At 38.5% G+C, this 21,851-nt stretch overlaps 1 protein-coding gene across 1 annotated transcript in view; it reads right to left on the bottom strand.

Annotated features, from left to right (window-relative positions):
* syne1b (spectrin repeat containing, nuclear envelope 1b) overlaps positions 1 to 21,851 on the bottom strand; it is a 96,819-nt gene that overhangs the window by 40,384 nt on the left and 34,584 nt on the right. Inside the window, exons 42-76 of the mRNA XM_008399328.2 lie at positions 21,748 to 21,845; positions 21,519 to 21,669; positions 21,261 to 21,419; positions 20,798 to 20,980; positions 20,554 to 20,655; positions 19,215 to 19,418; positions 18,882 to 19,089; positions 17,886 to 17,998; positions 17,595 to 17,800; positions 17,370 to 17,519; positions 16,978 to 17,269; positions 16,695 to 16,867; positions 15,639 to 15,948; positions 14,788 to 14,952; positions 14,288 to 14,644; positions 13,355 to 13,491; positions 12,523 to 12,700; positions 12,195 to 12,377; positions 11,941 to 12,084; positions 10,448 to 10,603; positions 9,499 to 9,663; positions 9,238 to 9,410; positions 5,873 to 6,026; positions 5,636 to 5,779; positions 4,971 to 5,135; positions 4,517 to 4,834; positions 4,168 to 4,323; positions 3,126 to 3,296; positions 2,677 to 3,003; positions 2,444 to 2,596; positions 1,669 to 1,836; positions 1,385 to 1,567; positions 1,127 to 1,273; positions 911 to 1,036; positions 93 to 269 (exon numbers count right to left, since the gene is read on the bottom strand). Coding sequence (XP_008397550.1) covers positions 93 to 269; positions 911 to 1,036; positions 1,127 to 1,273; positions 1,385 to 1,567; positions 1,669 to 1,836; positions 2,444 to 2,596; positions 2,677 to 3,003; positions 3,126 to 3,296; positions 4,168 to 4,323; positions 4,517 to 4,834; positions 4,971 to 5,135; positions 5,636 to 5,779; positions 5,873 to 6,026; positions 9,238 to 9,410; positions 9,499 to 9,663; positions 10,448 to 10,603; positions 11,941 to 12,084; positions 12,195 to 12,377; positions 12,523 to 12,700; positions 13,355 to 13,491; positions 14,288 to 14,644; positions 14,788 to 14,952; positions 15,639 to 15,948; positions 16,695 to 16,867; positions 16,978 to 17,269; positions 17,370 to 17,519; positions 17,595 to 17,800; positions 17,886 to 17,998; positions 18,882 to 19,089; positions 19,215 to 19,418; positions 20,554 to 20,655; positions 20,798 to 20,980; positions 21,261 to 21,419; positions 21,519 to 21,669; positions 21,748 to 21,845 — 6,396 coding nt within the window. The remainder of the gene's footprint in view (positions 1 to 92; positions 270 to 910; positions 1,037 to 1,126; positions 1,274 to 1,384; positions 1,568 to 1,668; positions 1,837 to 2,443; positions 2,597 to 2,676; positions 3,004 to 3,125; positions 3,297 to 4,167; positions 4,324 to 4,516; positions 4,835 to 4,970; positions 5,136 to 5,635; positions 5,780 to 5,872; positions 6,027 to 9,237; positions 9,411 to 9,498; positions 9,664 to 10,447; positions 10,604 to 11,940; positions 12,085 to 12,194; positions 12,378 to 12,522; positions 12,701 to 13,354; positions 13,492 to 14,287; positions 14,645 to 14,787; positions 14,953 to 15,638; positions 15,949 to 16,694; positions 16,868 to 16,977; positions 17,270 to 17,369; positions 17,520 to 17,594; positions 17,801 to 17,885; positions 17,999 to 18,881; positions 19,090 to 19,214; positions 19,419 to 20,553; positions 20,656 to 20,797; positions 20,981 to 21,260; positions 21,420 to 21,518; positions 21,670 to 21,747; positions 21,846 to 21,851) is intronic.

Raw genomic sequence — 21,851 nt, 5'->3', positions numbered from 1 at the left:
AGTGAATAAATGTCTCCTCTCACACCAAAGGCTAATACACAGGAAAAAAGGTGCGAGGTCAATGCGATGATTCTGGTGACGCTTGTACCCACCTGGGCTTGTAACAACATGTTTTGAGCAATCTTCGTCTCCAGCTCTGCTGGTCTTCTAGAGAGGCTGAGAAGCTGCTGCTCCATGTCCTGGAACAAGCCTGTTAGATCCTGTTTCTGCTCTTTGATCTGCCTCCAGCTTTCTGAAAGCTCTTGTGCAGTAGACATCCTTTCTTCTATCTGCAGAAAGCATGAATAAACCACATAGAAACCACAACTTTAGTACTTATAGCCCAGTATTCTCTTGTAATTTGCACACAGAGACAGAGACAGGTGTCAGATTCACGATATGAGTAACTACACTGACTTCAGCCTGTGGATTTTTTAAAGCCCAAACTTTCAGATTTAGACTTTAATCTGTTTGACATGTTTCTTCTGAGTGAAAGTAGTATTAATGTTTTGAAATGACAGAGAATTTGTGGAGGGAGTTAAGAATTAGGGTGATGGTAAGGAGTCCCTCCAACCTCAGAGACTCATTATAATAGAGAGATGTTGACATACATCTAGTGGAAGCATGCAAAAAGGTGATAAGAGGATGGCTTAGACTGTTGTAATAAAGTTATAGGCTTTTTCATTGATTACTAAGAATGGAAAACATAATTTTTAAAATGCCATCTTTGTTAAAATGCAAACAGATTTTTTAATGATACTCCTTGTTGATTTATTTAATCTATTGTGAGTCTTGTCACTTCCTGTCAGAAACAAAGTTCTTTCAGAAATAAAAGTAACTTAAAATCTGAATATTTAAGCTGACTTCAAAACTCCTGAGTTCAAGTAAAGTACACACATTACACGTGGAATAAAGCGAGAATAACACTGACCATGAGCTTGATCTGCTGGACCTCAGCAGCTGCAACTCTCACCGCATCATGTGAGAGGTCGCACACAGAACACACCAGGTCCAGGTATGTGCTGGCTTGCTCCTGAAGAGCCCTGTAGTGCTTCACCTGTGTGAGTAACAGTAGGTAATAGAAATAAATTTGAAAAATAAACAAAGTAAGCAATCACAATTTGAAATTTTAAAGCCTGTACAGCACCTGCTTCAGAGCTTCCTGAAGGCCGGTGGGCCCCTGATCGTTGAGCTGAAGCTCTTCTTGCACAGACAAGAGCCAGGTTTGGCATTGTTGCAGAGTGTCCTGATGGCTGACATATTTTTGCAACTCCCGGTCCAAACTCTGGTAGACCTATTAGACGAGAACGATCAGCACCTAACGAACTAAATACAGCTAAAAACAGTAGTTTGTACCAGTTTTTTCTACTGCATGGATGAATACTTGTGTATATCTGTGACTCACACGCTGGGCAGTGCTGCAGATGGCAGAGTAGCTGTCTCTTGTTCCCTGCAGGTGGGCCTGGACCTGCTGACTAATCTTAGCCTGAACTTGAGCTTGTTCTGTGCAGCCGGCTATAAGACCTTCTCCTTTTTGCTTCAAGCTGGTGAGGCGCTCCTCAAAACTGGCTATTTCCTCCATCATGGCCTAAAAACATCCACACAARCAGAAGGGGAGGTGAGTAATTCCATGCATTAGTGCAAACAGTAACAGAATAAAATGTAAAAACTGATTGTGACGTTGCTGACCTTGTGTCGGGCGAGTTGCTGAGTTGCCATCTCCATGTTTCCAGTTTGCATGGAGTCTGAGGTCACAAGCCTGCTGGACATCTGTAACAACCATTTTTCAACTTCCTGCAGCTCGCTGTTGTAATCTTCATGCTCTTTAACCCACTCCACAAGGCTCTGCACATGTGTCTGCAACAAGCACAAATAAGAATTAGATGCGCATTTTTGAATCTGAATTGTGGATTTCCTCTAATCCACATTTTCTCTAACCTTATCAATGTTTGAAAAAAATGTTCCTTCCTAAGTTGTACAGAAACCACACGTGGATATTTGACCAGAACGACATGAGGAATATTTGGTTGTTCCCATTTAAGTTTGATCCAATTTACTAAATGAAAACGATGCCTAAACACATAAAAAACTGGCTTTAAATGGGATCAACATCAAGCATCTGTATAAGAGGCTTCACCTTAAACCTATGGAAAATGTGTTAAATGTATCCATGTCAACTGAAAAATCTATGTTTGTGGCAGCAAACCAAACAATTAAATTGAGCTCTACCAGTTCTGATAAGTGGAGAGCTCAGTTATTAAGCCGGATTTATGCTGGTAACTTGTTGATAGCAACAACAACAAAAAAAACATGGATTCTCTGCAATTTGCGCAGGAACATTAAACCAAATATCAAATAGGGTCATTTAGTCTGTAAAAGGCATAATTATGAACTAATAAAAATTAGAGACAATCAACCAGTTTTTGTTTTAAAAATGAACTGAACTTGTTTGTCATGTGCGTACCTTGGCTGCCAAACAAAGGTCCTGATAATCAGCCTGTAACTTTTTCATGTTTTCGCTGATGGTCGGGTCGCTAAACGAATTGAGGAGAGCCTCTCCTTTCTCAACGACGCACTTCACAGCTGGCTCATGGGACTCTACCGTCTGTTGAACGGTCTGCGCAAATGAGAAGAAAGTGAAACATTGAATCTATTTTTTACAAAAAGAAATCACAATTTAACTGAAGATAAACTTACCTTATATTTTGCCAACTGAGCTTTTTTCTGGTAGAGTTCGGCTTTTGGTTCTAAACTTGACGCTAAAAAGTTCTTTGTCTCTTTCACCCACTGGGCTTGGGTTTTGTATTTATCCATGAAGTCCTTGGAGAGTGAGATGTATTTCTCAAGCGAGCTGTGCTCTGTGCGTAGAGAAGTTGTTAACTCCTCCAGCTGAAAGAGCTGAATGTCCACTTCCTCCCTGAGATGATCTGCCTCAGGCTCCTCCAAGAAAGCCATGGCCTGCTCCGTCTTTTCCCTCATTGCCTTCAGGTAAGTGTGTCCCTGCTCCATGTCACCCTGAAGAGTCTGAAGTGACATAAAATGTTGTTAAAACGTGCTAAACAATATTCGTGCATAGCATAGAGTGATACTATAAAGTCGAGCTTAGGTAAACAAATAGAACTTGCATGCTGCGTTGAAAACTCTACCTCAAGTTTCTTCATCTTTCTCTCTAAAGCAAAGCGGTCGACTACATCAACACTAATAGCTACGGTGCTGAAGTTATTCTGAGCTGTGCTGAGCCACTCTGAGAACGTGGTGAAGACACACTGTGCTTCTTCAATCGAAGACACCTCCTCCTGGAGCTGTTTGATCGTCTCCTGCGTTATAAAAGACAAAATAGGAAAATCCGCGGTGGTTAAAATAGGAGATGCCTAACCGAAAAAATTTTATTTACAGAAACTGTTTATGCAGAGTTTCCCATAGTGTGCTATAAGCCTGGCGGGCCACCAGGCTATACTTGTGCCCCCACCAGGATTAGCATCGTTTATTTATTTCAGTTTTCTCTTAATTATTGCCTTTTTTTTTAGGACTTTACAGTCCTAAAAATGTTAGATATTAACATTCCAGTCTTAAAATAACACAGAGCTATCAAGTGATATTTTCAAATTTCCAGTCAACTTTAAACATTTTTTAACTCAAAAACTTGTTTCCTGGCTGTATGACTGCCCTAGTGCCCCGAGCATCAGGTTTAGCAAGTTTTCTGGGGGAAATTCTGCTTATGCACAATGCCGATGAAGGATTTTTAAATAGTTAAGTATTATATTTAGGGCTACATGCAAATACAAGTCATACTTTTAAGATCCTTCATTTCTAAAAATGTTCCATGTTGCATTATCTTTCCGATATTCACTGGCTGTTTTTGTATTTGTATTTGTCAAGTCAAATACTCTTAAATGTGATGATCTGATAAAAATAAACAAATTATGTACAGAGAAACACACAATCTGCTGGCTAGAAACACAAATATTTTCAAACAGAGACACACACTGGATATAGAGGCATTCTACTTAATATTCCAATAAAATACAACAATATTTTGTGGTTTAAAGTAGCAAATGTTTAAAGCTATATGAAAACATTTGTTTCTTTGTTTATCTCTATGTAACAATGCCAACAAGTGCAGACAATGTGGTTAAATAAAACAGATTGGATTAATTTTAGAGTTATTTTGTAATTAGCTACTGTTACCAGTAAGTGCAGGAGCAGGGCATGGTAGCGGGCTGTGATCTGAGTGGCTCTGGTACTGATCCGACTGCTAATGTGGGTTTCATCCAGAACCTGCTGAGCCAAAAGAGTAAGGCCCTCCATTTCCTCTTGATAAACAAGGACTTCTTCCTGCCAGCTCTACAAAAGAAAGAGGGGATATGATTACTGTTGGGATTTATGCTTCAATTCTTAGCACAGATTTTTAAAACTCAGGACAAACCAATTTGTCATCCAGCAAATGTAAAACTGGAAYGTCCCAATCAGCCCAAACTCACTGCATCTTAAGAATGGAAAATGATAAGTTCATGGGTTTTCCTGTCCGTTTACCGACCTTCACCATCTGCAGCTGAGCGCTCTTCGTGGCTCGATCGGACCGCCGATTGGAGCGCAGCTGCGCTTTGGTTTCCATGCCTTTCAGCCAGCTGTCGAGACGCTGGAACTTCTGCTCCATCTGCCGCAGTTTGGCCAGGGCGCTGTTCAGCTGAGCGCGGGTGTCGGCCAGCTGCGCCTGATAGAGCCTCCACTCCTGCTGGAGTGTCTCCAGTGTCCGGTCCTCTATCTGAGGCAGACCCCAGGGGACGACCAGTTCCCTGCTCAGCAACAAGGTGTTCAGCAGAGCCTGGCCTTCTGTGCAGTGTAGCTGCAGTTCCTGAAATTAAACGGCTCATAATTTCCCTCTTCTTATCAATTAGATGCAGTTTTTTGCTAAATGAATGAGTGTTCGTTATTGTGCGTCATGTTTGCTGACGTCTGCAGAAAAGCATCAGTAGCGTTTGGTTTCAAACCTGCAGCTTTTGGAGGGTGTCCTCCAGCATGTCCACATCTCCCTCCAGCTGGGTGTAGCAGCTGAGCTTCTCTTCTTCCTCTTTCAGCCACTCCTCAAAGGAATGAAGGTCCCACTGATACTCCTGGTGAGCTTTCACCAGCTCCTCTGTCTTGCCGACAGCCCTCTGAGGAAACAGTAATTGACCAAATTAATTATCAAAGTTAAATGCTTTTTTTTCGTATTCCTGTTAATCTGGAATACAAATGTGAAAATGTTATTTATTTAGTTTTGTATGGGTGCCTCTGCTGTCTAGGGATTTGTTTGTGGGTTAACATCCACTAAAATTTTATGGCTATCCTGTGTAGCATATTTTTCAAATTATTGCTAATAATCAATAAAAATACATTTGAAAGAACATTTGTATTCCTGTTTACCATCTGAATGATTGCTGTGTTCTTGAATAAATTTCTCTTGTTTGATCAAATAAAACAGTCAACCTTGTTAATTAAAAAAAAAAGAATGACATTTTAACTATTGCAAAAGATCTCGTTTTATAGATTGAAGTTATTTTGTGAATGCGTTTTGAAAATGGTGTAGCAAGCATTGTGCATCACATTGTTGATAGTGAAATATTTCCACAAAAAGCTTAGATAAAAGGTAAGATTTTTATATTGCTTTTATTACCATGGCGTTGTCTTTGACGGTGTTGTACCGCTCCTGAAGTTCTTGGAGCTCCAGCTGAGCGACGTAGTTTTCAGTGATTCTGGCGCTTTTTGCAGTAATGGTTTCCAGCAGGGTGTTGTGGCTGAGTATGTCCTCATAAAGCAACTGAACAAAAAAGGAAAAATACATGATCCGATTCAAAATTGTACTGGCTAAATGTTAAATATATTATTTTAAAGAATTGTCTCAATGACAGACCTTTGCTTTGCTTAGATTTGCAGTTTTGTCTCTCATCTCTGGGCACTGCTTATCAGTGACATCGAGACTTTCCTCTACGTCCTCAATCCAAGCCAGAAACTGACAGACGTCCTCTTGGTAACTCGTCCACTGAGACAACGAACCTTCCAGCTGACTGTGGGTTATAGACATTAAAAATAACATCAGGCAAAGGTGATTCTAAAGTAATCTACAACAGTAAAATTATACTATAAATGGTCTCCATTAGTGGTAAATTTCCTCATATTTTATGACTACATGATCCTAAACGTTGTTTCTGCCTTGTCTTTACAGATTTATCAGGTGAGATATTGTGTGAATAACAAAAAAAACCTAGAAAATTTCTGAAGAAATTTAAAAGGGGCCTGCCAAACTGCACCTGTCTGTTGGAACCCAGCGTTCTGATGCTAAGAATTAGCATCAATGCTAAAGTAAGTTACAATGTACTCAATAGAGAAAGTCACAAGCATGTTGAGTAACATGGACTTACTGCATTCAATATGTTAAAATGAGTGTATAAGCTAAAATTAGCCAAAATGCTAATGTTATCCTAAATGCTGCCAGTGGCATATGGGGGTATAACTAGCATGTTGCCTTACAGTATATGAAACATGGCTAATTAAAAAAAAATTGCTAAAAAGCTTATTTTAGGGAAAAGGCACTGCCTACTGATATTTGTATTAATGTTAATGAACTGCGCTCTGATTTTAACTTTTACAAAAGTAAAAATCAGATGTTTACTTCATGGCACTTGGTTACCAGAAAATGCGCTCATCTCTTAGCAGCAGATTAACAACAAAAACTGTTATTGTTCAAAAAACATAACATTTCCTCTGTTCTTTTGAAATACTACTTCTACTACTTAAGAATTGTACAGTTGGTGAATTTTGCAGAAAAGTGAAAATGTTTTTTTTCTGTCATTGGTGTCAAATTGGTTGACATTTAAAACAAACGTAAAAATCTGATTTATACTTCGTGGCAGTTTTTCAGAAAAAAAAATGCTCATCTCCATCCATTTTCTTGCACCCTTTTTCCCTCAGTGGGGTCGGGAGGGGTGCTGGTGCCCATCTCAAGCCAACGTTTCGGGCGAGAGGCGGGGTACACCCTGGACAGGTCGCCAGTCTGTCGCAGGGCAACACAGAGACACACAGGACACACAACCATGCACACACACACTCACACCTAGGGGCAATTTGGAGAGGCCAATTAACCTGACAGTCATGTTTTTGGACTGTGGGAGGAAACTGGAGTACCCGGAGAAAACCCACGCAACGCACAGGGAGAACATGCAAACTCCATGCAGAAAGACCCCAGGCTGGGAATTGAACCCAGAACCTTCTTGCTGCAAGGCAACAGCTCTACCAACTGCGCCACTGTGCAGCCCAAAATGCTCATCTCTCAACACCAAATTAATTATTGTTTATAAAACATAAGCTCTTTTGAAATACTGCTTATCTTCTTACACACAACAAATTTGTAGTTGGTAAATTTTGCAAAAGTAAAAATCATATGTTTATTTCGTGGCACTTGGTTACCAGAAAATGCACTCATCTCTTAGCAACAAATTAACAACAAATATTGTTATTGTTCAAAAAACAAAAAGATTTCCTCTGCTCTTTTGAAACACTAATCTCTTACTACTTAACAATTCTGCCGTTGGTGAATTTGCAGAAAAGTGAAAATGTTTTTTTTTTTTTTTTTTTGGTGGTAAATATATTATGAAACAGACATTCAGCTCAAAAGAAAAAAAATGTGATTTATACTTCGTGGCAGTTTGTTACCAGAAAAAACACTGATTTCTTAACAACAAATTAATAACAAATAATATTATTGTTTATAAATAATAAACTCTTTTGAAATACTGCTTATCTTACACACAACAAATTTGTAGTTGATAAATTTTGCAAAAATAAAAATCAGACGTTTACATCGTGGCACTTGATTGGCACGAGCTCGTCTCTTAGCAACAGATTTACAACAAATATTGTTATTGTTCAAAAATCAATAGATTTCCTCTGCTCTTTTGAAACACTACTTATCTCGTACTACTTAACAATTCTGCAGTTGGTGAATTTTGCAGAAAAGTGAAAATGTTTTTTTTTTGTTATTGGTGGTAAATATATTATGAAACAGACATTCAGCTCAAAAGAAAAAAAATGTGATTTATACTTCGTGGCAGTTTGTTACCAGAAAAAATACTGATTTCTTAACAACAAATTAATAACAAATAACATTATTATTTAACATTATTAAGCTCTTTTGAAATACTGCTTATCTGCTTACACACAACAAATTTGCAGTTGGTAAATTTTGCAAAAACAAAATCAGATGTTTACTTCGTGGCACCTGGTTACCAGAAAATGCGCTCATCTCTTAGCAACAAATTAACAACAAATATTGTTCTTTTGTATCTTTTGAAATACTACTTATTTTATGCGACTTTTATGCTACTTAGAAATTGTGCAGTTGGTGAATTTTGCAGAAATTAGACAATGTTTTTTTGTTGTTGTTATTGATATTATAAAACAGACAGACAGACATACAACATAAAAGTAAAAATGTGATTTATACTTCATGGCAGTTTGTTACCAGAAAAAAAAATCATATCAACACCAAATTAATAACAAGTAATATTATTGTTTATAAAACATAGGCCCTTTTGAAATACTGCTCGTCTTATGCTACTTAAGAATTGTGCAGTTGGTTAATTTCGCAGACGAGTGAAAATGTTTTTTTGTTGTTGTTATTGGGGGTAAATATATTATAAAATAGACATTCAACACAAAAGTAAAAATCATATGTTTACTTTGTGGCACTTGGTTACCAGAAAACGTGCTCATCTCTTAGCAACTGATTAACAACAAATATTGCTGTTGTTCAAAAAACAATAGATTTCCTCTGCTCTTTTGAAATACTACTTATCTTATACTACTGAAGAACTGTGCAGTTGGTGAATTTTGCAGGAAWGCAGAAAAGTTAAAATATTTTTGTTTTTTTGTCATTGGTGGTAAATATATTATAAAACAGACATTCAACACCAAAGTAAAATTCTGATTTATACTTCGTGGCAGTTCATTACAAAAAAAACGCTCATCTCTTCACACCAAACTAATTACTGTTTATAAATCATAAGCTCTTTTGAAATACTGTTTGTATGCTTAGACACAAGAAATTTAGAGTTGGTAAATTTTGCAAAAGTAAAAATCAGATGTTTACTTCGTGGCACTTGATTGGCATTTCAATGCTCCCCTATGCATTGCTATGGCCAATATTGGCCTGCCAATATTTGGTTATTGGCAGGCCCCAATAACCAAATTGTTGTAAAAAAAAAAAAAAAAAAAAGAAACCTTTTGCAAAGAATGGCAGCAGAGAGGAGGGCATCCCATGAGTCTTTCAGCTCCTGTATCTGTTTTTGGATTAGTGGCACGCCTTCAGCAGAGGTGTTTCTCTGCACCGACTCTCCTCTTGTGATCAACATCTTCAGTTGGATCTCCTTCTCCTGGCGAGCCGTCAGCAGAGCCTGAAGCAGCAAGCAACCGTTCAAATTCATCACAACACAGAATTTCAAATACATCGGGGAATTTGAAGTGATTAGTAATTTTCTATACCTCCAGTTTGATCATTCTGCTATCAAGAACATTTTTGTCAGCTGTTGGAGCGCTGTAAGTCTGCAGCATGTGGCTGGTGTCAGCCACCCAGTTCTGCAGCTCCTCCAACCCCTGGGAGAAAAGCTGGTGCTCTGTGACGATCCGATCGATGCGGGAAGCCTTCTCCTGCACGTCCAGAACCATCAAACCGTCACACATCCAAAAAAATTACCATGAATTCAACAAAAGTTAGGAAATGCATTTTGCATATACAAAATAATTACATCTGTGTTTGACAGAAATGTTGTACCTTTACAGTTTTAGGGTGTTTTCCCACCTAATAGTTTGGTGGAATCGGTTGGATTGGGAACCAAATTTAAACATTTGTTATATTTCAACCTGCACTATCTGTCAAACGAACCAAGCCAACTGAAAAACCTTTTCCGCCCTTCTCACCTGTGTTGGCGCACCACCAAGAACTACTGAAGGAAATGACACGAAAACCTCCAAAGAAAACAYGAGTGCAACTTTCTTTTTCACAAAATGTAAAAAAAACATGGAGTGGAATCAGGTTTTAGTGGTTTAAGGGTTTCTCTTTTGTCAGTGGTAAACAAAACCACAAGCAATTTCTCCCTGTAGCGCTAGATTCTTATTTTTGTTTTGGCTGTATTTACCCAGAATGCACTGCTCTATAGTCAGCTTCTTACTTTTCGAGCTGGTTCACGTCAACAAAACTGCGACCAGAGTTCGCTTTTTTGGTCTGCATCAAAGTTTGATTGCGTATTCTCACCTCTCCAAATGAATCTGATTTGATTAAAGTGGAGTAAACAAAGCTGGTGTGAATGCACCCTAAAACTTGTAGAAATGCACATAACTCAGGTGTCACTCCAGTCTAGTACCTCTGTATCATCTCCAGTTATACCTCTATAAAAGTCCCAGTGCACAGGGAGTCTCACAGGCATTACTTTACCTTAGTAAGGTTGGTTAAAGCTAGGCACTGAGCAGAGAGCTGCGACACACGGTGCACAAAGCCCTTCCCGGCCGAGTGTTCATCCCACAACAGCTGGGCCTTCTCTTTCAGCCTGTTCAGCTGAACTTCGTGAGAAGCTAAGTCTTCAAGCACAGACTGGAAGAGCACAAGCAGGTTATCACAGAGGCATGCAAGCTGACACTCAGATTTATAAGACAAGGTAAAGTGAGGCAAAGAGCAGGTTGTTAAGAGATGAGAACATGGCAAAAGCATATGAGGAGCTTAGCAAGTGTTACAAGTCCAGCTCTGAAGAGCAGGAAATATATTCTTAAGAGCTTTTTTAGCAATATTTTATTCATGTAGACATTATTGAGCAGACATGTGGTTAGCAAAGAGAAGCAGGACGTGCTGGCAGGTAGCAAAGGTGCATGAAAATGCATTATAAGCAAACGCATCACGAACTGAACGAGATGCACCAGGAACTGAATGGGTGTTTTTATGTTTAACTGGCTCTGATTGGTGATCGGTCAGTCTGAATCTAAAAATATAATCTATTTCCAATCAGTGAATGCACCATTCGCAAGCTCTAACAGGCTATGCTAACAACAATCTTAGGTGTGGAAGTTTTTACTGAGGCAAAATGACTCAGTTGTCAGTTTATAAATGAAGTCAGATCAAGTGTGGAAGTTGTAAGAAACTTTGAAAGARGGAACTCTTTTCCACTAATTCCTTTCAGCTGTTCATTTAACCTGCTGGTTCAAACACTTTGGCAAAAACCAGGAAGCTCAGCATGTTAAAGCAAGGTTATTGATTTCTTCTTTTAAAGAGTCTCAATCTATCTGTCATGGTATATGCTGCATCAGCAAATATCAATCTTTCAGAAATCTTATAGTTAAGGGAATGCTTATAAATAATAGTTTACAACAGAAAAGCTACTTAAAAGTTTATGTTTAAATGAGGGATTTTTCAGCTCAAATATTAAACTGGACAAATTATGAATATGTAGTGATGTGCATTTCAAGTGTGCAGAAAAAACAGTGAGCAATAACCTGTTTTGTAAATRAATAACTGGGACATGATGTAATTTTTCTTAGTAAGGTTTTGTTTATACAGGTACCTCTGTGTGACCTTTTTAGTATTTTCAGTAATGCATAGAGGGGTCCTAGAGAATTGTTTTTAAATTATTGTACTATAAACATTTTTGCTGTAAAAACAGATAAATATTCAGTTAATACAGACAAGTAAATAAAAAATTATTTTGTTATTTTTGGCTTTTACCGAGAAATTTGATCAAACTAAAACCGTTATTGGTGTTGATTTACAAAACATCTGATCAGAAATTGTCCACAAGGTTCTCTAATCAGTGCATCTGTACTAAGCACTACTTTTATCAGAGCTTTAATGATGAGAGTCCTGCACATGAGATGAATTGTGACGCTTATGTGTGGCTTTCGGTCGGTGTTTCAAGTCCGGTTGATGTTGGACTGCGGTACCTGCAGCTTGTGAAGCTCCATCTTTTTTGCAGTCAGATCATGAAGTCGTGTGCTGCTCTCCTGCACAGCCAGCTCTGTTGCATTCAGGCTTTCCTGAAGAGGTTCTGCACTTGCCTCAAAATCCTTCATCTGTGAAATGAGGTTCTGGAACAGCAAGAACAGAGTCCTGCTGGTGAACTAGGAAACTAAAAGCGTTGGAGGATAATAGCAGGGATAGTTTCCAGTGGTTGAGAAGAAGGCGTTTAAATGTTTACTTGCAAACTCGTCTCTCGGTTGTGCAGACTGGACATTATGTTTTTCCAGTCTTCTCTGGCAGTGTTCATTTTACCCCGAACTGCGTCGGTTTTGTCTTTAGCTGCGATGCTACAAAAGAGCTCTCCGTTTGCAATCACAGCATTCAGCTTTGACTGGCCTTGTTCTTTGTCATTAAGAAACTCCTGAAAGGACAAGACAAGATGAAAGGTCATAACTTAAATGTAAAAACAGCAGCAAGTCACAAAAAACACAAAAACATGTTAAATGTTTAAGCATTACTGTGTAACAGTGTCTCTCTGATTACGAAGTCAGATTTGTTTATCATACCTGAATCTTCTGGAAACTAGACGAGGCTTCACCGAGGTTTTGAGGAGCATCGAAGCATTTGGCGGTGTTGATCTTGGCGTTAACCAACCATTGTTGAAATTCTCTGAAAGCCGAGCGGAAGCCTTGATCCAGCGCCTTCTCTTTGCTCTGACACTCTCTGGTGGCTTGGAGACTCAAACTGGAAAAAGTCAGTAACAGATTTTTTTTTTTTCATAGAATACTTTGTAAATACTGAAAATATATATATATCTTCCCACTCTATTATCTGTGTTTTTCTTCAGATGTRCAGTTTATTGAATATAAAAACTCTTTCTAAACACAAAACCATCACCTTAGAAATAAAGTTTTCAGACTTATTTCAATGTACTTGACTAAAACAAGAAGGTAATTCATTTATCTGTTAACTACTAGTTTTTCAAGTCTTTGCCTCACAATTGGATTTAGGTCTGGAATTTGACTAGGACCCTCTAAAACAAATCCAATGCTGCTGTTTGTTTTCTGGCTGAAAAGTTGTTTTCATCTGGTTTTCTTTTAGGTTTGAAAAGTATTCAGAGTAGGTTGTTAAGAGATGAGAATATCTCTTAACAATCATCTTCAGGATGGTATATAAGTTTAAATGAGGTTTCTAATGGCTTAAAAACAACAACAACCTTCATCTGGAACTGTTTCCATAAAGCTCAGACTTCTGCTATAGCTGATTTAGTTTGCAAGTCTACAGAAAATAATTTCACTGGTTATAAAAATGGGCATCCTGTTACAGTTAAACTGCTGCAGATGTTGTTTATTTTTAGGGAACAATTACTTGCTGGCATTACTAACATCATTTCCTGACCTGTTATAGTCCTTAATGAGGGCAGAGACTCTCTCAGACTGAGTGGCCATTTCCCTGGAGAATCGGCACAGATCATTGAGCTGAGTCTTCAGACGGTCAGAGATGGCCTCAGCTTTGACCAGTTCGTCCAACGTGTCCTGTACATAGAACAGATGAGCAGTGAGGACAGACAGTAAACCTTTAAACACGTGGTAAAGTTCAGGGTTCATACAATTTCCCCAGGATAAAATTAGAGAACTTTTCAAACATTTTTAAAGTAAGTTTTCAAACTTTCCCAGCATCACACTTTGGAGATAAAAACAATACAAATAAATAAACTAAAAAAGATAGTGTCACTTATATGATATCATTATATGATACTGTTATAATAATGTCTTATAATATTCGACACAGTTTTATGTTTTGAAATGTCGCTCTCACACACTGATCCGAAAACAAAACAGTAATTAAACAAATTTCCCCCAATTTCAATAACACTGTTTATGTATAAAGTACAAGCCAACCTTTATTCCAGTTACACAGATAAATAAGTCATTGAGTGATTGAGAATGATAAATATTAACTCCATTGTAACAATCCAAACAAATCATGTTAAAGATAAATGACCTTCCTGCTCAACTTAAATACATAAACATAAAAGAAAAAACTCTAAAAATGTTCTCATTAACTTCTTAGGCATTCAGCAAATAGAAATAATTTTGGTAATTCTAATGAACCTAAAACAAGAAACGTTTAGAGAAAAAAATATGTCTCGAGTCTTTTTGTTAGGTGTATGAAATTCAGGCTTTTAATCAAACATTTGATTACACTTTATTACAAAACTGCACATTTTGAATATTAAACACTTTCAAGGACTTTCCAAACTTTGAAAATACCTCATAGAAATTCAAGGGAGTTAAAATTCAAGTTATTTTCTTACTCAGGTGGGCTTACCTTTGCCATTTGCCAGCCTTTCACTGCTTCCTCTCCCTCATTTTTCTTCTCAGCCTGGCAAAGTCGAAGTCGGCAACCCTGCAGCTGACGGCTGAAGTCCTGCAGGTCCTGCTCCAGCTGCACCGACAGACTGCTGAACTCCTGCTCAGAGCTCGATATCTGTGAGAGCGACGTCTCCAGACTGGCACGTGTCTGCAGAGCCGCGCGTTCCCACTGCTCCCATGACGACACGAGCGCTGCTTCCTCTCGCTCCATCGCCTCGTAGCCGCCCGAACCCGTGTAATCCCTCGCTACTGCCCCGTATCTCTGGACGCGGTTCAGTCTCTCCCTGCCTCTCTGCTTCGAGTCAAGAAGCTCCTGTAAATAATAAAAAATTAAAAAAACGCAAGTTAAACTGAGCTACATTCAGATTATTTACATTCAATTTGCTGTGAACTGAGAGAGAATAATCTCTCACCAGAATGTATTACTATTGTTATTCCAGTTTGAACTTTCCTCACCTGTACTTTGGACAGCTTTCGTCTAATGTTGACGGAGTCTCCTGACAGGTCAGACCAACGCTGAAGCTCCTCTTTGGCTGAGACGAGCCAGTCGTTGAAGTCTCTCACTGCGTCCAGGTACTGCTCGTGCTCAGATAAGATTTTTTGCATGGACTGGACTTTTCCCTTTGTGGAACAAACAGAATGTTAATGTCACATGTCGGATGAGAACGAGACCATGTCTGCATTACGTCACCGGTTCTTCTGAGGGTGTTTTAGAAATAACAAAAGATATTGTAGTAAAATTAAATCAATATGTCTAATTTTGAGTAATCTACAAGTTATTGTGGAGAATACTTTACTTTTTTGTTGGTGTTTGTTTTTTTTGCCAGCTGCTTTTAAAAAAAAGTCTCAATAAAAGTGGTGAGTCTCACTCTTTATCTTGACTGTATGTTGTTGTACATGTGAGTAAAAATGCTTCAAAATCACTGAATTCGTGTAGCAAAGCCTGGAATTTATGGTGTTTATAAGGCTTACTTACAAACATTGTTCATTAATTTGAGACATTTTGATTTTTGTATCACTATATTTTTATGGGTCATATCGTCAAAGTGGGCTTCTCTCACAGMTGGAACACCTGAGGTCATATGGTGTTTGTTGTTTAGATTCTTGAGTATAAAGTTGAGTTTCTCAAAAAAATTTTTTAGATTAATTTCTAAACAGTCCAACACTACAACTGTTACCTTCCAGACTTTCTGTTTTAAACGTTAAATGTGACTAAATTTGTCGACTCACACGTTTAGTTTCTTCATGTACCTGCCCCCCAGTAAACATCTAGAATGTACCATCTGCTTCCCATGGATCTGTGTTACCTTGACGACGGMTGATATATCGGCAAAGTGCGTGTGGAGCTCTGCCCTCGACTCTGGCCCAAACGTCTGGTCGCCAGTTTTTTCGTGCAGCTCCACTGCTTTCTCACTTAGGTGTGACAGAGCTGCTGCGTGAGTGTCCACGTCGGCCTGGAYGGCCCTCAGTCGCTCCAGTAAGGCGCTCTTCTCTTTGAGGCCTGGTTGCTGAGGTTGAATCATCCCGACCTCCTGCTCCACTGACTCCATCCACTGCTGCAGCTGGCTCTTGTTCTCCTGAAAGGCGCTCCACTGGGCCACGGTCCACTCCAGTCGACTAGGAGGAATTATATGTTAATTTGTGACTTGTTAATTTTTTTTTTTTTCATATTATTTTGTTGGCATTTTAGACAGTAGACCAACACAAAATGGAAGAAAGATTTTGCTCCAGTAAGTCTTTTGATGAATGTGTCTTTCAGCTTTGAAAAATAACTTGAGCTTTTAAGATATGCCACATAAATTCACCTTAACTAGGCCAATTTAATGCATAAATATGCTTTTATCAGACCCTATTCTGTTGTAGCTCTGGCAGTATTTTTAAGACTATTGTGATGAATCTCAATTGTAGCCTCTAACAGGTTTTTTGTAGAGTTGCTGTGTATTGACTTCCATCTATGGTCGAATCATTTCATTAGATGGCAGATAGTCTTGTGTCACTCTAATGACAAACCTGAGGCCTTCAGAGAAAGACTGCATATATATAGAGATTACCAGGAAGCCTCTTAACTTGTTGGGTGACTTCAGAAGACAATTGGTTAAACAAAATTTTACAAGAGRCATCAGAATAAAGAGGGCTGATTATAGATGCATGCTACACTTCAATTTTTTAATTGTAAAAGCATCAAGTTAAACTTTTCCCTACACTTCACAAATATACAATATTCATTGTCATAAATCACAGTAAAACACWTTAAAGTTTGTGGTTTTAAAGTGGAAAAAACTGAAAAAGTTTAATTATTCAACTGCCATTAACCATCTTCCCTAAAACCTCTCAGAGTTATGAAAGGAGGACACGTTTCATACCTGTGGCAACTCATAGCCGTCATTAGCATATTAGCCCAGGCATCCTTTAGGTTCTGGAGCTGTGAAGATATGGTCTCCTGCTCTTCAATCCTGCTGTGTTTTAAAACCTGCTCTCCTTTTCCTACGGTCATGTTGAGCTTCACTTCACCCTCACCCTTCATTAGCAGGATATCCTTTAGAAAAAAATGGGAAWAAATTAACTATGGCCTCATGTGCAACCATTCAAATGATATTAAATATAAAAAGCAAGCAGTAAAGCAGTAAAGCAGCTCTGCTTACTGACCTGGATGAGACCTAGCCTTTTTTCCAGAGTTTCTTTGCTGCCAACGGTGCTGTTGAGCGAAGCCAGACGCTCCTGCACGCYGTTAAGCCAGACCCAGGTAGTCTGCAGGGTCTCTTCAAACGCTTGTTGTTCTTGTAAAGTGAGCTGGCAACTGCGCAGCCTCTCCCTCACACACCTCAACAGGGCCTGGTGCTGGGACTGCAGATGAGCCGAGACTCTCGTCTCGTTGCCGTCTCCTCGTCCGCCTTCGTTCAGAGCCTGTCCTTCCTGGCAGAGACGCTCAAACGAATCCCTTTGTAAATTATTGGAGGGAGAGTCATTAGGAACCACAAAGAATGCTTTTATTGGAAGGTAAAAATATTAATTCCTTTAGCTATACACAGCTTAAACACCTTTCTTTGAGCACTTCCTGTTGGTATTCCTCCACCTGCTCACTCAGAGCCCTTTCAGAGCCACGCTGTTTGGCCTCCAGTAGATCTGTAGTCATTCGGCTTTCCATGTGCTCCAACCACCASCTGAGTTTCTTGAGGCGACTCTCAAACCTATAAGATTTTTTTTGCTTAAAAATGGCGCATTCACTAGCTGCTCTATACAACTAGCTTACGTCAGTCTGTTACCCTTTCATGAGGGACGCGCTGTCCTCAAGGATCTGCTGGTTCTGCTTGCACTGCTCCACAAAGCTGTCCCAGTCCTGCTGGATGGAGGACAGGTGCTGCTGGACCTGCCCAGCGCTGGCTTTGGGAAGATGAAGAAGAAGTTTCTCTCCTTCCTCACAGACTTGCTTGAGTTTTATCTCGCCTTCCTCCACGCGATCCATCGCGCCCTWAGACACAAACCGCAAWGCTTTGAATGTTTTTTCCAAAGTGGATTTTATTTTACATTAGAGGAGTAAAGATACACTCCATTACCTTAAGCTTTTGCAGCTTACGTTCCACTATTTGCGTGTCTCCTGATCGATCAGAGCATTCTTTCACAATCTCCCTTTGCTCTGAAAGCCAGCGATGAAACTCCTGGACAAGGTCTGAAGATGCAAATACAAATATTTACCATCTAGGCTACACCAGGACAAAAAATACACCACATTGTCATCCTCATGACTTCTTTTTCAGCATACAAACATCCTGTGACTATATTAGTTAGCATGTAGTTTATCCTGATAAAGACTAAATCTGTTTGCAAAGAAAACAGCGGTTCCAGCAGTCCACCTTCTTTCTAAGATAGAAGAAGATATTGTTTCCATTTCTCAATATTTGAAATTAAATCACAAACCAAAACTCTTTAAATATTTTAAATGACTTTAATCTGTAATGGTAAGGCAAAAAAATAAATAAATAAATAAATCCTCCAAAAAAACATCCACATTATCCCTCCCAGTGAACCTTACAGCGTTTGTCCCTTACACTAAGAGTCCCATTAGAAATGTTTTGGCACCATCTAGTGGTCAGAGTTTGCATTGTCTCTGGTTTCTTAGACTGGAAGCACTTGCTATAAGTCACATGGATGCTGGTTAATAAACTCATTAAATATTCTGTGTCTAAAGCAGATAATGCAATAAAAAAAAATCAGTTTATTGACGTCTGTTTCAACTGATATATCAACAAAGGAAACACATACTTAGTAATTTTCCATTTGTTTCGCTTTCACTGCATTGGGCAGTAATATAACGCAAATGAGTAATATTAATGTTAGTAAAATATTTTCATATAATTTTGATACAAACATAGAAATTGGAAATCTATGAAATCTATCTAATGTAACTAAAATACTATTTTATATTCAAATTTGGATATACMATTCTGACAGTRAAAAGTTGAAGCAAAGGGATTTTTTCCCTTTGCTTTTAAAAGTAGGAARGAAGCATKTTAGATTAAGAAATGCTAAATAAATTAAGTTGCATGTCTCACCATTGAACTGTTGCTGAAGGCAGTTTTGTAGTGAGTTCAGAGTCCTGGCAGAAAGCTGGTTCACAGACTCGTACGTCTTGATGAGGTCGGTGAGAGACGACCCCAAGCCGGCCAGCTCCTCAGACGGATATTTTCTGCACAGGTTGTTGAGGCTCTCCCTGGTCGAATCGATGCTCCCCTGCTGATTTTGAAGCTCTTTCAGAAGRTCCTGCCAGAGACATTYAGATAYGTAGTTTAGCATTTTRGCTTAAAACATCAGTATCTCTGTCTGTCCAGCAAACTGTTCTCAGTTTACAGAGTTTTCTGAATCTTTGACACTTCTTTAGGTTGCACCTTTACTCTGCAGATGTCCTCAGGATCTGATCCGGTTGGAGAGGAAACCAAAGAGTCCTCCATGCTTTTTAGCCACGCAGACATCTGTGAGATGTAGTCTTCCAGCTGTTTACGCTGGGATGTGAAGTCAGTGAGGTTTCCTCTGACTTGCTCGTGTAGCATCTGAACGGTGCTGATCTTCTTCTGTAGGTCTGTCTCCAACACCTGAGTGTTTGTGTTGTAAACAGGTGTGGGTCTTTAATTRTATTTATTACAAAGAAGTAAGATGATTTGAATGGTAGGACTGGCTATTTTCAGTTTTGATGAGGGGTTTAGGAACAGTGGAAGGAAACACAAAAGTTACAAGATGCGATTAAAAAGGAAACTTTTTTCCATGAGGGATTTTGGTTTTCTATTYAGGCTGCTAGACTTTGAGYGTTGCTTGTCATTTTGATACTTCACCATTTTGTAGGTTTGGCTGTTTCATATTTAGCTTTTATAGGTATGAAAATTAGTCAGGAAAAAAAATTAATTCAGAGAACAATGATAGTATCACAGCAAAGTTGCTCTGTCTAATTCTGTCAGACTTTTGTCTTCGGTTATGAATCAGGCTGGATGTTTATGGTTAGTAATGTGAAATGTTTTAATCATGCTAATTAATAATTTGTAATTTGATGCAGAATATCAACTACATAATTGCTTTTGTTTCAAAAWAATAACATAATCACACACACAAAATGTGACATTGTTTCCTAATAGAAATGATTAATGACTTTCTGTTCACTGCAGAAAAGCTAGAAATAAATATTTTTCTGTTAGTTATAGTTATTACAGAAAATTGATTAAAATTGTTCTGATGGGTAAAAGATTTACAAAAATGGGATTTGGTCACAAAACTGATCAGTAGATTTTTTTAGATGAGAAAGCATCAAGTATTTGTTGGTCAGTGAAAACAAATGAAGTCCTATTTGCATAACAATCAATAAGAATANTAATTAATAATTTGTAATTTGATGCAGAATATCAACTACATAATTGCTTTTGTTTCAAAATAATAACATAATCACACACACAAAATGTGACATTGTTTCCTAATAGAAATGATTAATGACTTTCTGTTCACTGCAGAAAAGCTAGAAATAAATATTTTTCTGTTAGTTATAGTTATTACAGAAAATTGATTAAAATTGTTCTGATGGGTAAAAGATTTACAAAAATGGGATTTGGTCACAAAACTGATCAGTAGATATTTTTAGATGAGAAAGCATCAAGTATTTGTTGGTCAGTGAAAACAAATGAAGTCCTATTTGCATAACAATCAATAAGAATAAAAATAGAAATTTTTATTGTCATTAAATACCTGCAGTTTAGCTGGAGTGTCTTCACTGTGATAGCACTTWGTCAGCTCAGACACTTTGTTCTGGAGGAGTTCAAGTTTCTGCTCCTTCTCTCTAATTTCTCCCTGTTGATAAAACAAACAAAAAAAAAACTATACAATCTCTTCAAGGTATATCTGGATAATCATGTGCATAAATAACTGATCCTTATTTAATAGAGCTAAACAAGTAATTCTTTATATCTTCTAAGACCTCTTAAAAACTTACCTGCAGCCCAGAGAGTCTTGCTGAAACCTTCTGACTGTTGCTGAAGTTGTTCAGGATCTCATTGAGTTCGATCCCACAGCTGCTGGTCCAACTCTCGATGTCCTCGTTCAGGTTGCGCACGTCGCCCCACAGGTCCAAACTGTGATGGAGGCGATCGATGTTGTCCTCTATTTTCTCAGACATCTGGGGAAGAATTAAAAGGGATTAAAAGATGGCTGTCTGTTTCTTACAGTGAAGTTATCTGGTTTATATCAAGATACAGTGATACGTAGTTTAAATACTCTGTATGAACAACACAGAAAGTTTCCTCTGTAAGGAAGTGTGGAAAAAACATACCCACAAAATACAACTAAAAGATAAAAGTGACGCTATTTTCTTAATGATTTGCCTCCAAACCCAATCTGTTGGACCTAAAATATTACCATATAGTATCGATAATAAAATATCTTAAAGATATGCTTACATCCAGCCAGTGATCAACAGTTTTCTCCATGTCTTTCTTTATCATATCRTTGTCGCAGTCCGGGATCTTCTTCAGTTCAGTCACAAGATGTTTTCCTTTGACTGAAAACTGGTCCAGCTCTTGTTGCTTCCCACCCATCTCTGCCTTCAGCGATTCATGCTACAARGGAAGCATACAAAGCAAAATGGTTCAACAGAGAAGCAATAAAAKAAATGTTTCATCACAAACTACTAAAAACGGTTCTTTTAGACCACTAACCTTGGTTAGTGATCTCTTGGTTTCCTCATAGTCCTTCAGWACTGAGCTTATGTCCACCAGAGGTTCTGCACTCTCAACAATGCCCCCGATGCTGGTTTTCAGGGTTTGGTAATCTCTTGTTAGCTCAGCAAGAACATTACACTGCTCTTGTCTGAAAAAGATGACAAACTTTAGATCACCATCTGCTAAAAAAATGGTTAAAATCATCCAAGCGTTTTGTCTGCGTTACCTCTCCGTTATGAGCCTCCTTGTGTCCTCCCACGTCGTCTCCAGCAGACTAATTTCCCTCAAAACCTCCCCGGCCAGCTCTGCGTCTCTCTGGGCCAGCTGGTT

This window comes from Poecilia reticulata, linkage group LG22 (genome assembly GCF_000633615.1).
Source record: "Poecilia reticulata strain Guanapo linkage group LG22, Guppy_female_1.0+MT, whole genome shotgun sequence".
In the NCBI taxonomy this organism is placed as follows: Eukaryota; Metazoa; Chordata; class Actinopteri; order Cyprinodontiformes; family Poeciliidae; genus Poecilia; species Poecilia reticulata.
Note: the sequence above shows the minus strand (reverse complement) of the source record. Positions and strands in the feature narration are given on the sequence as shown.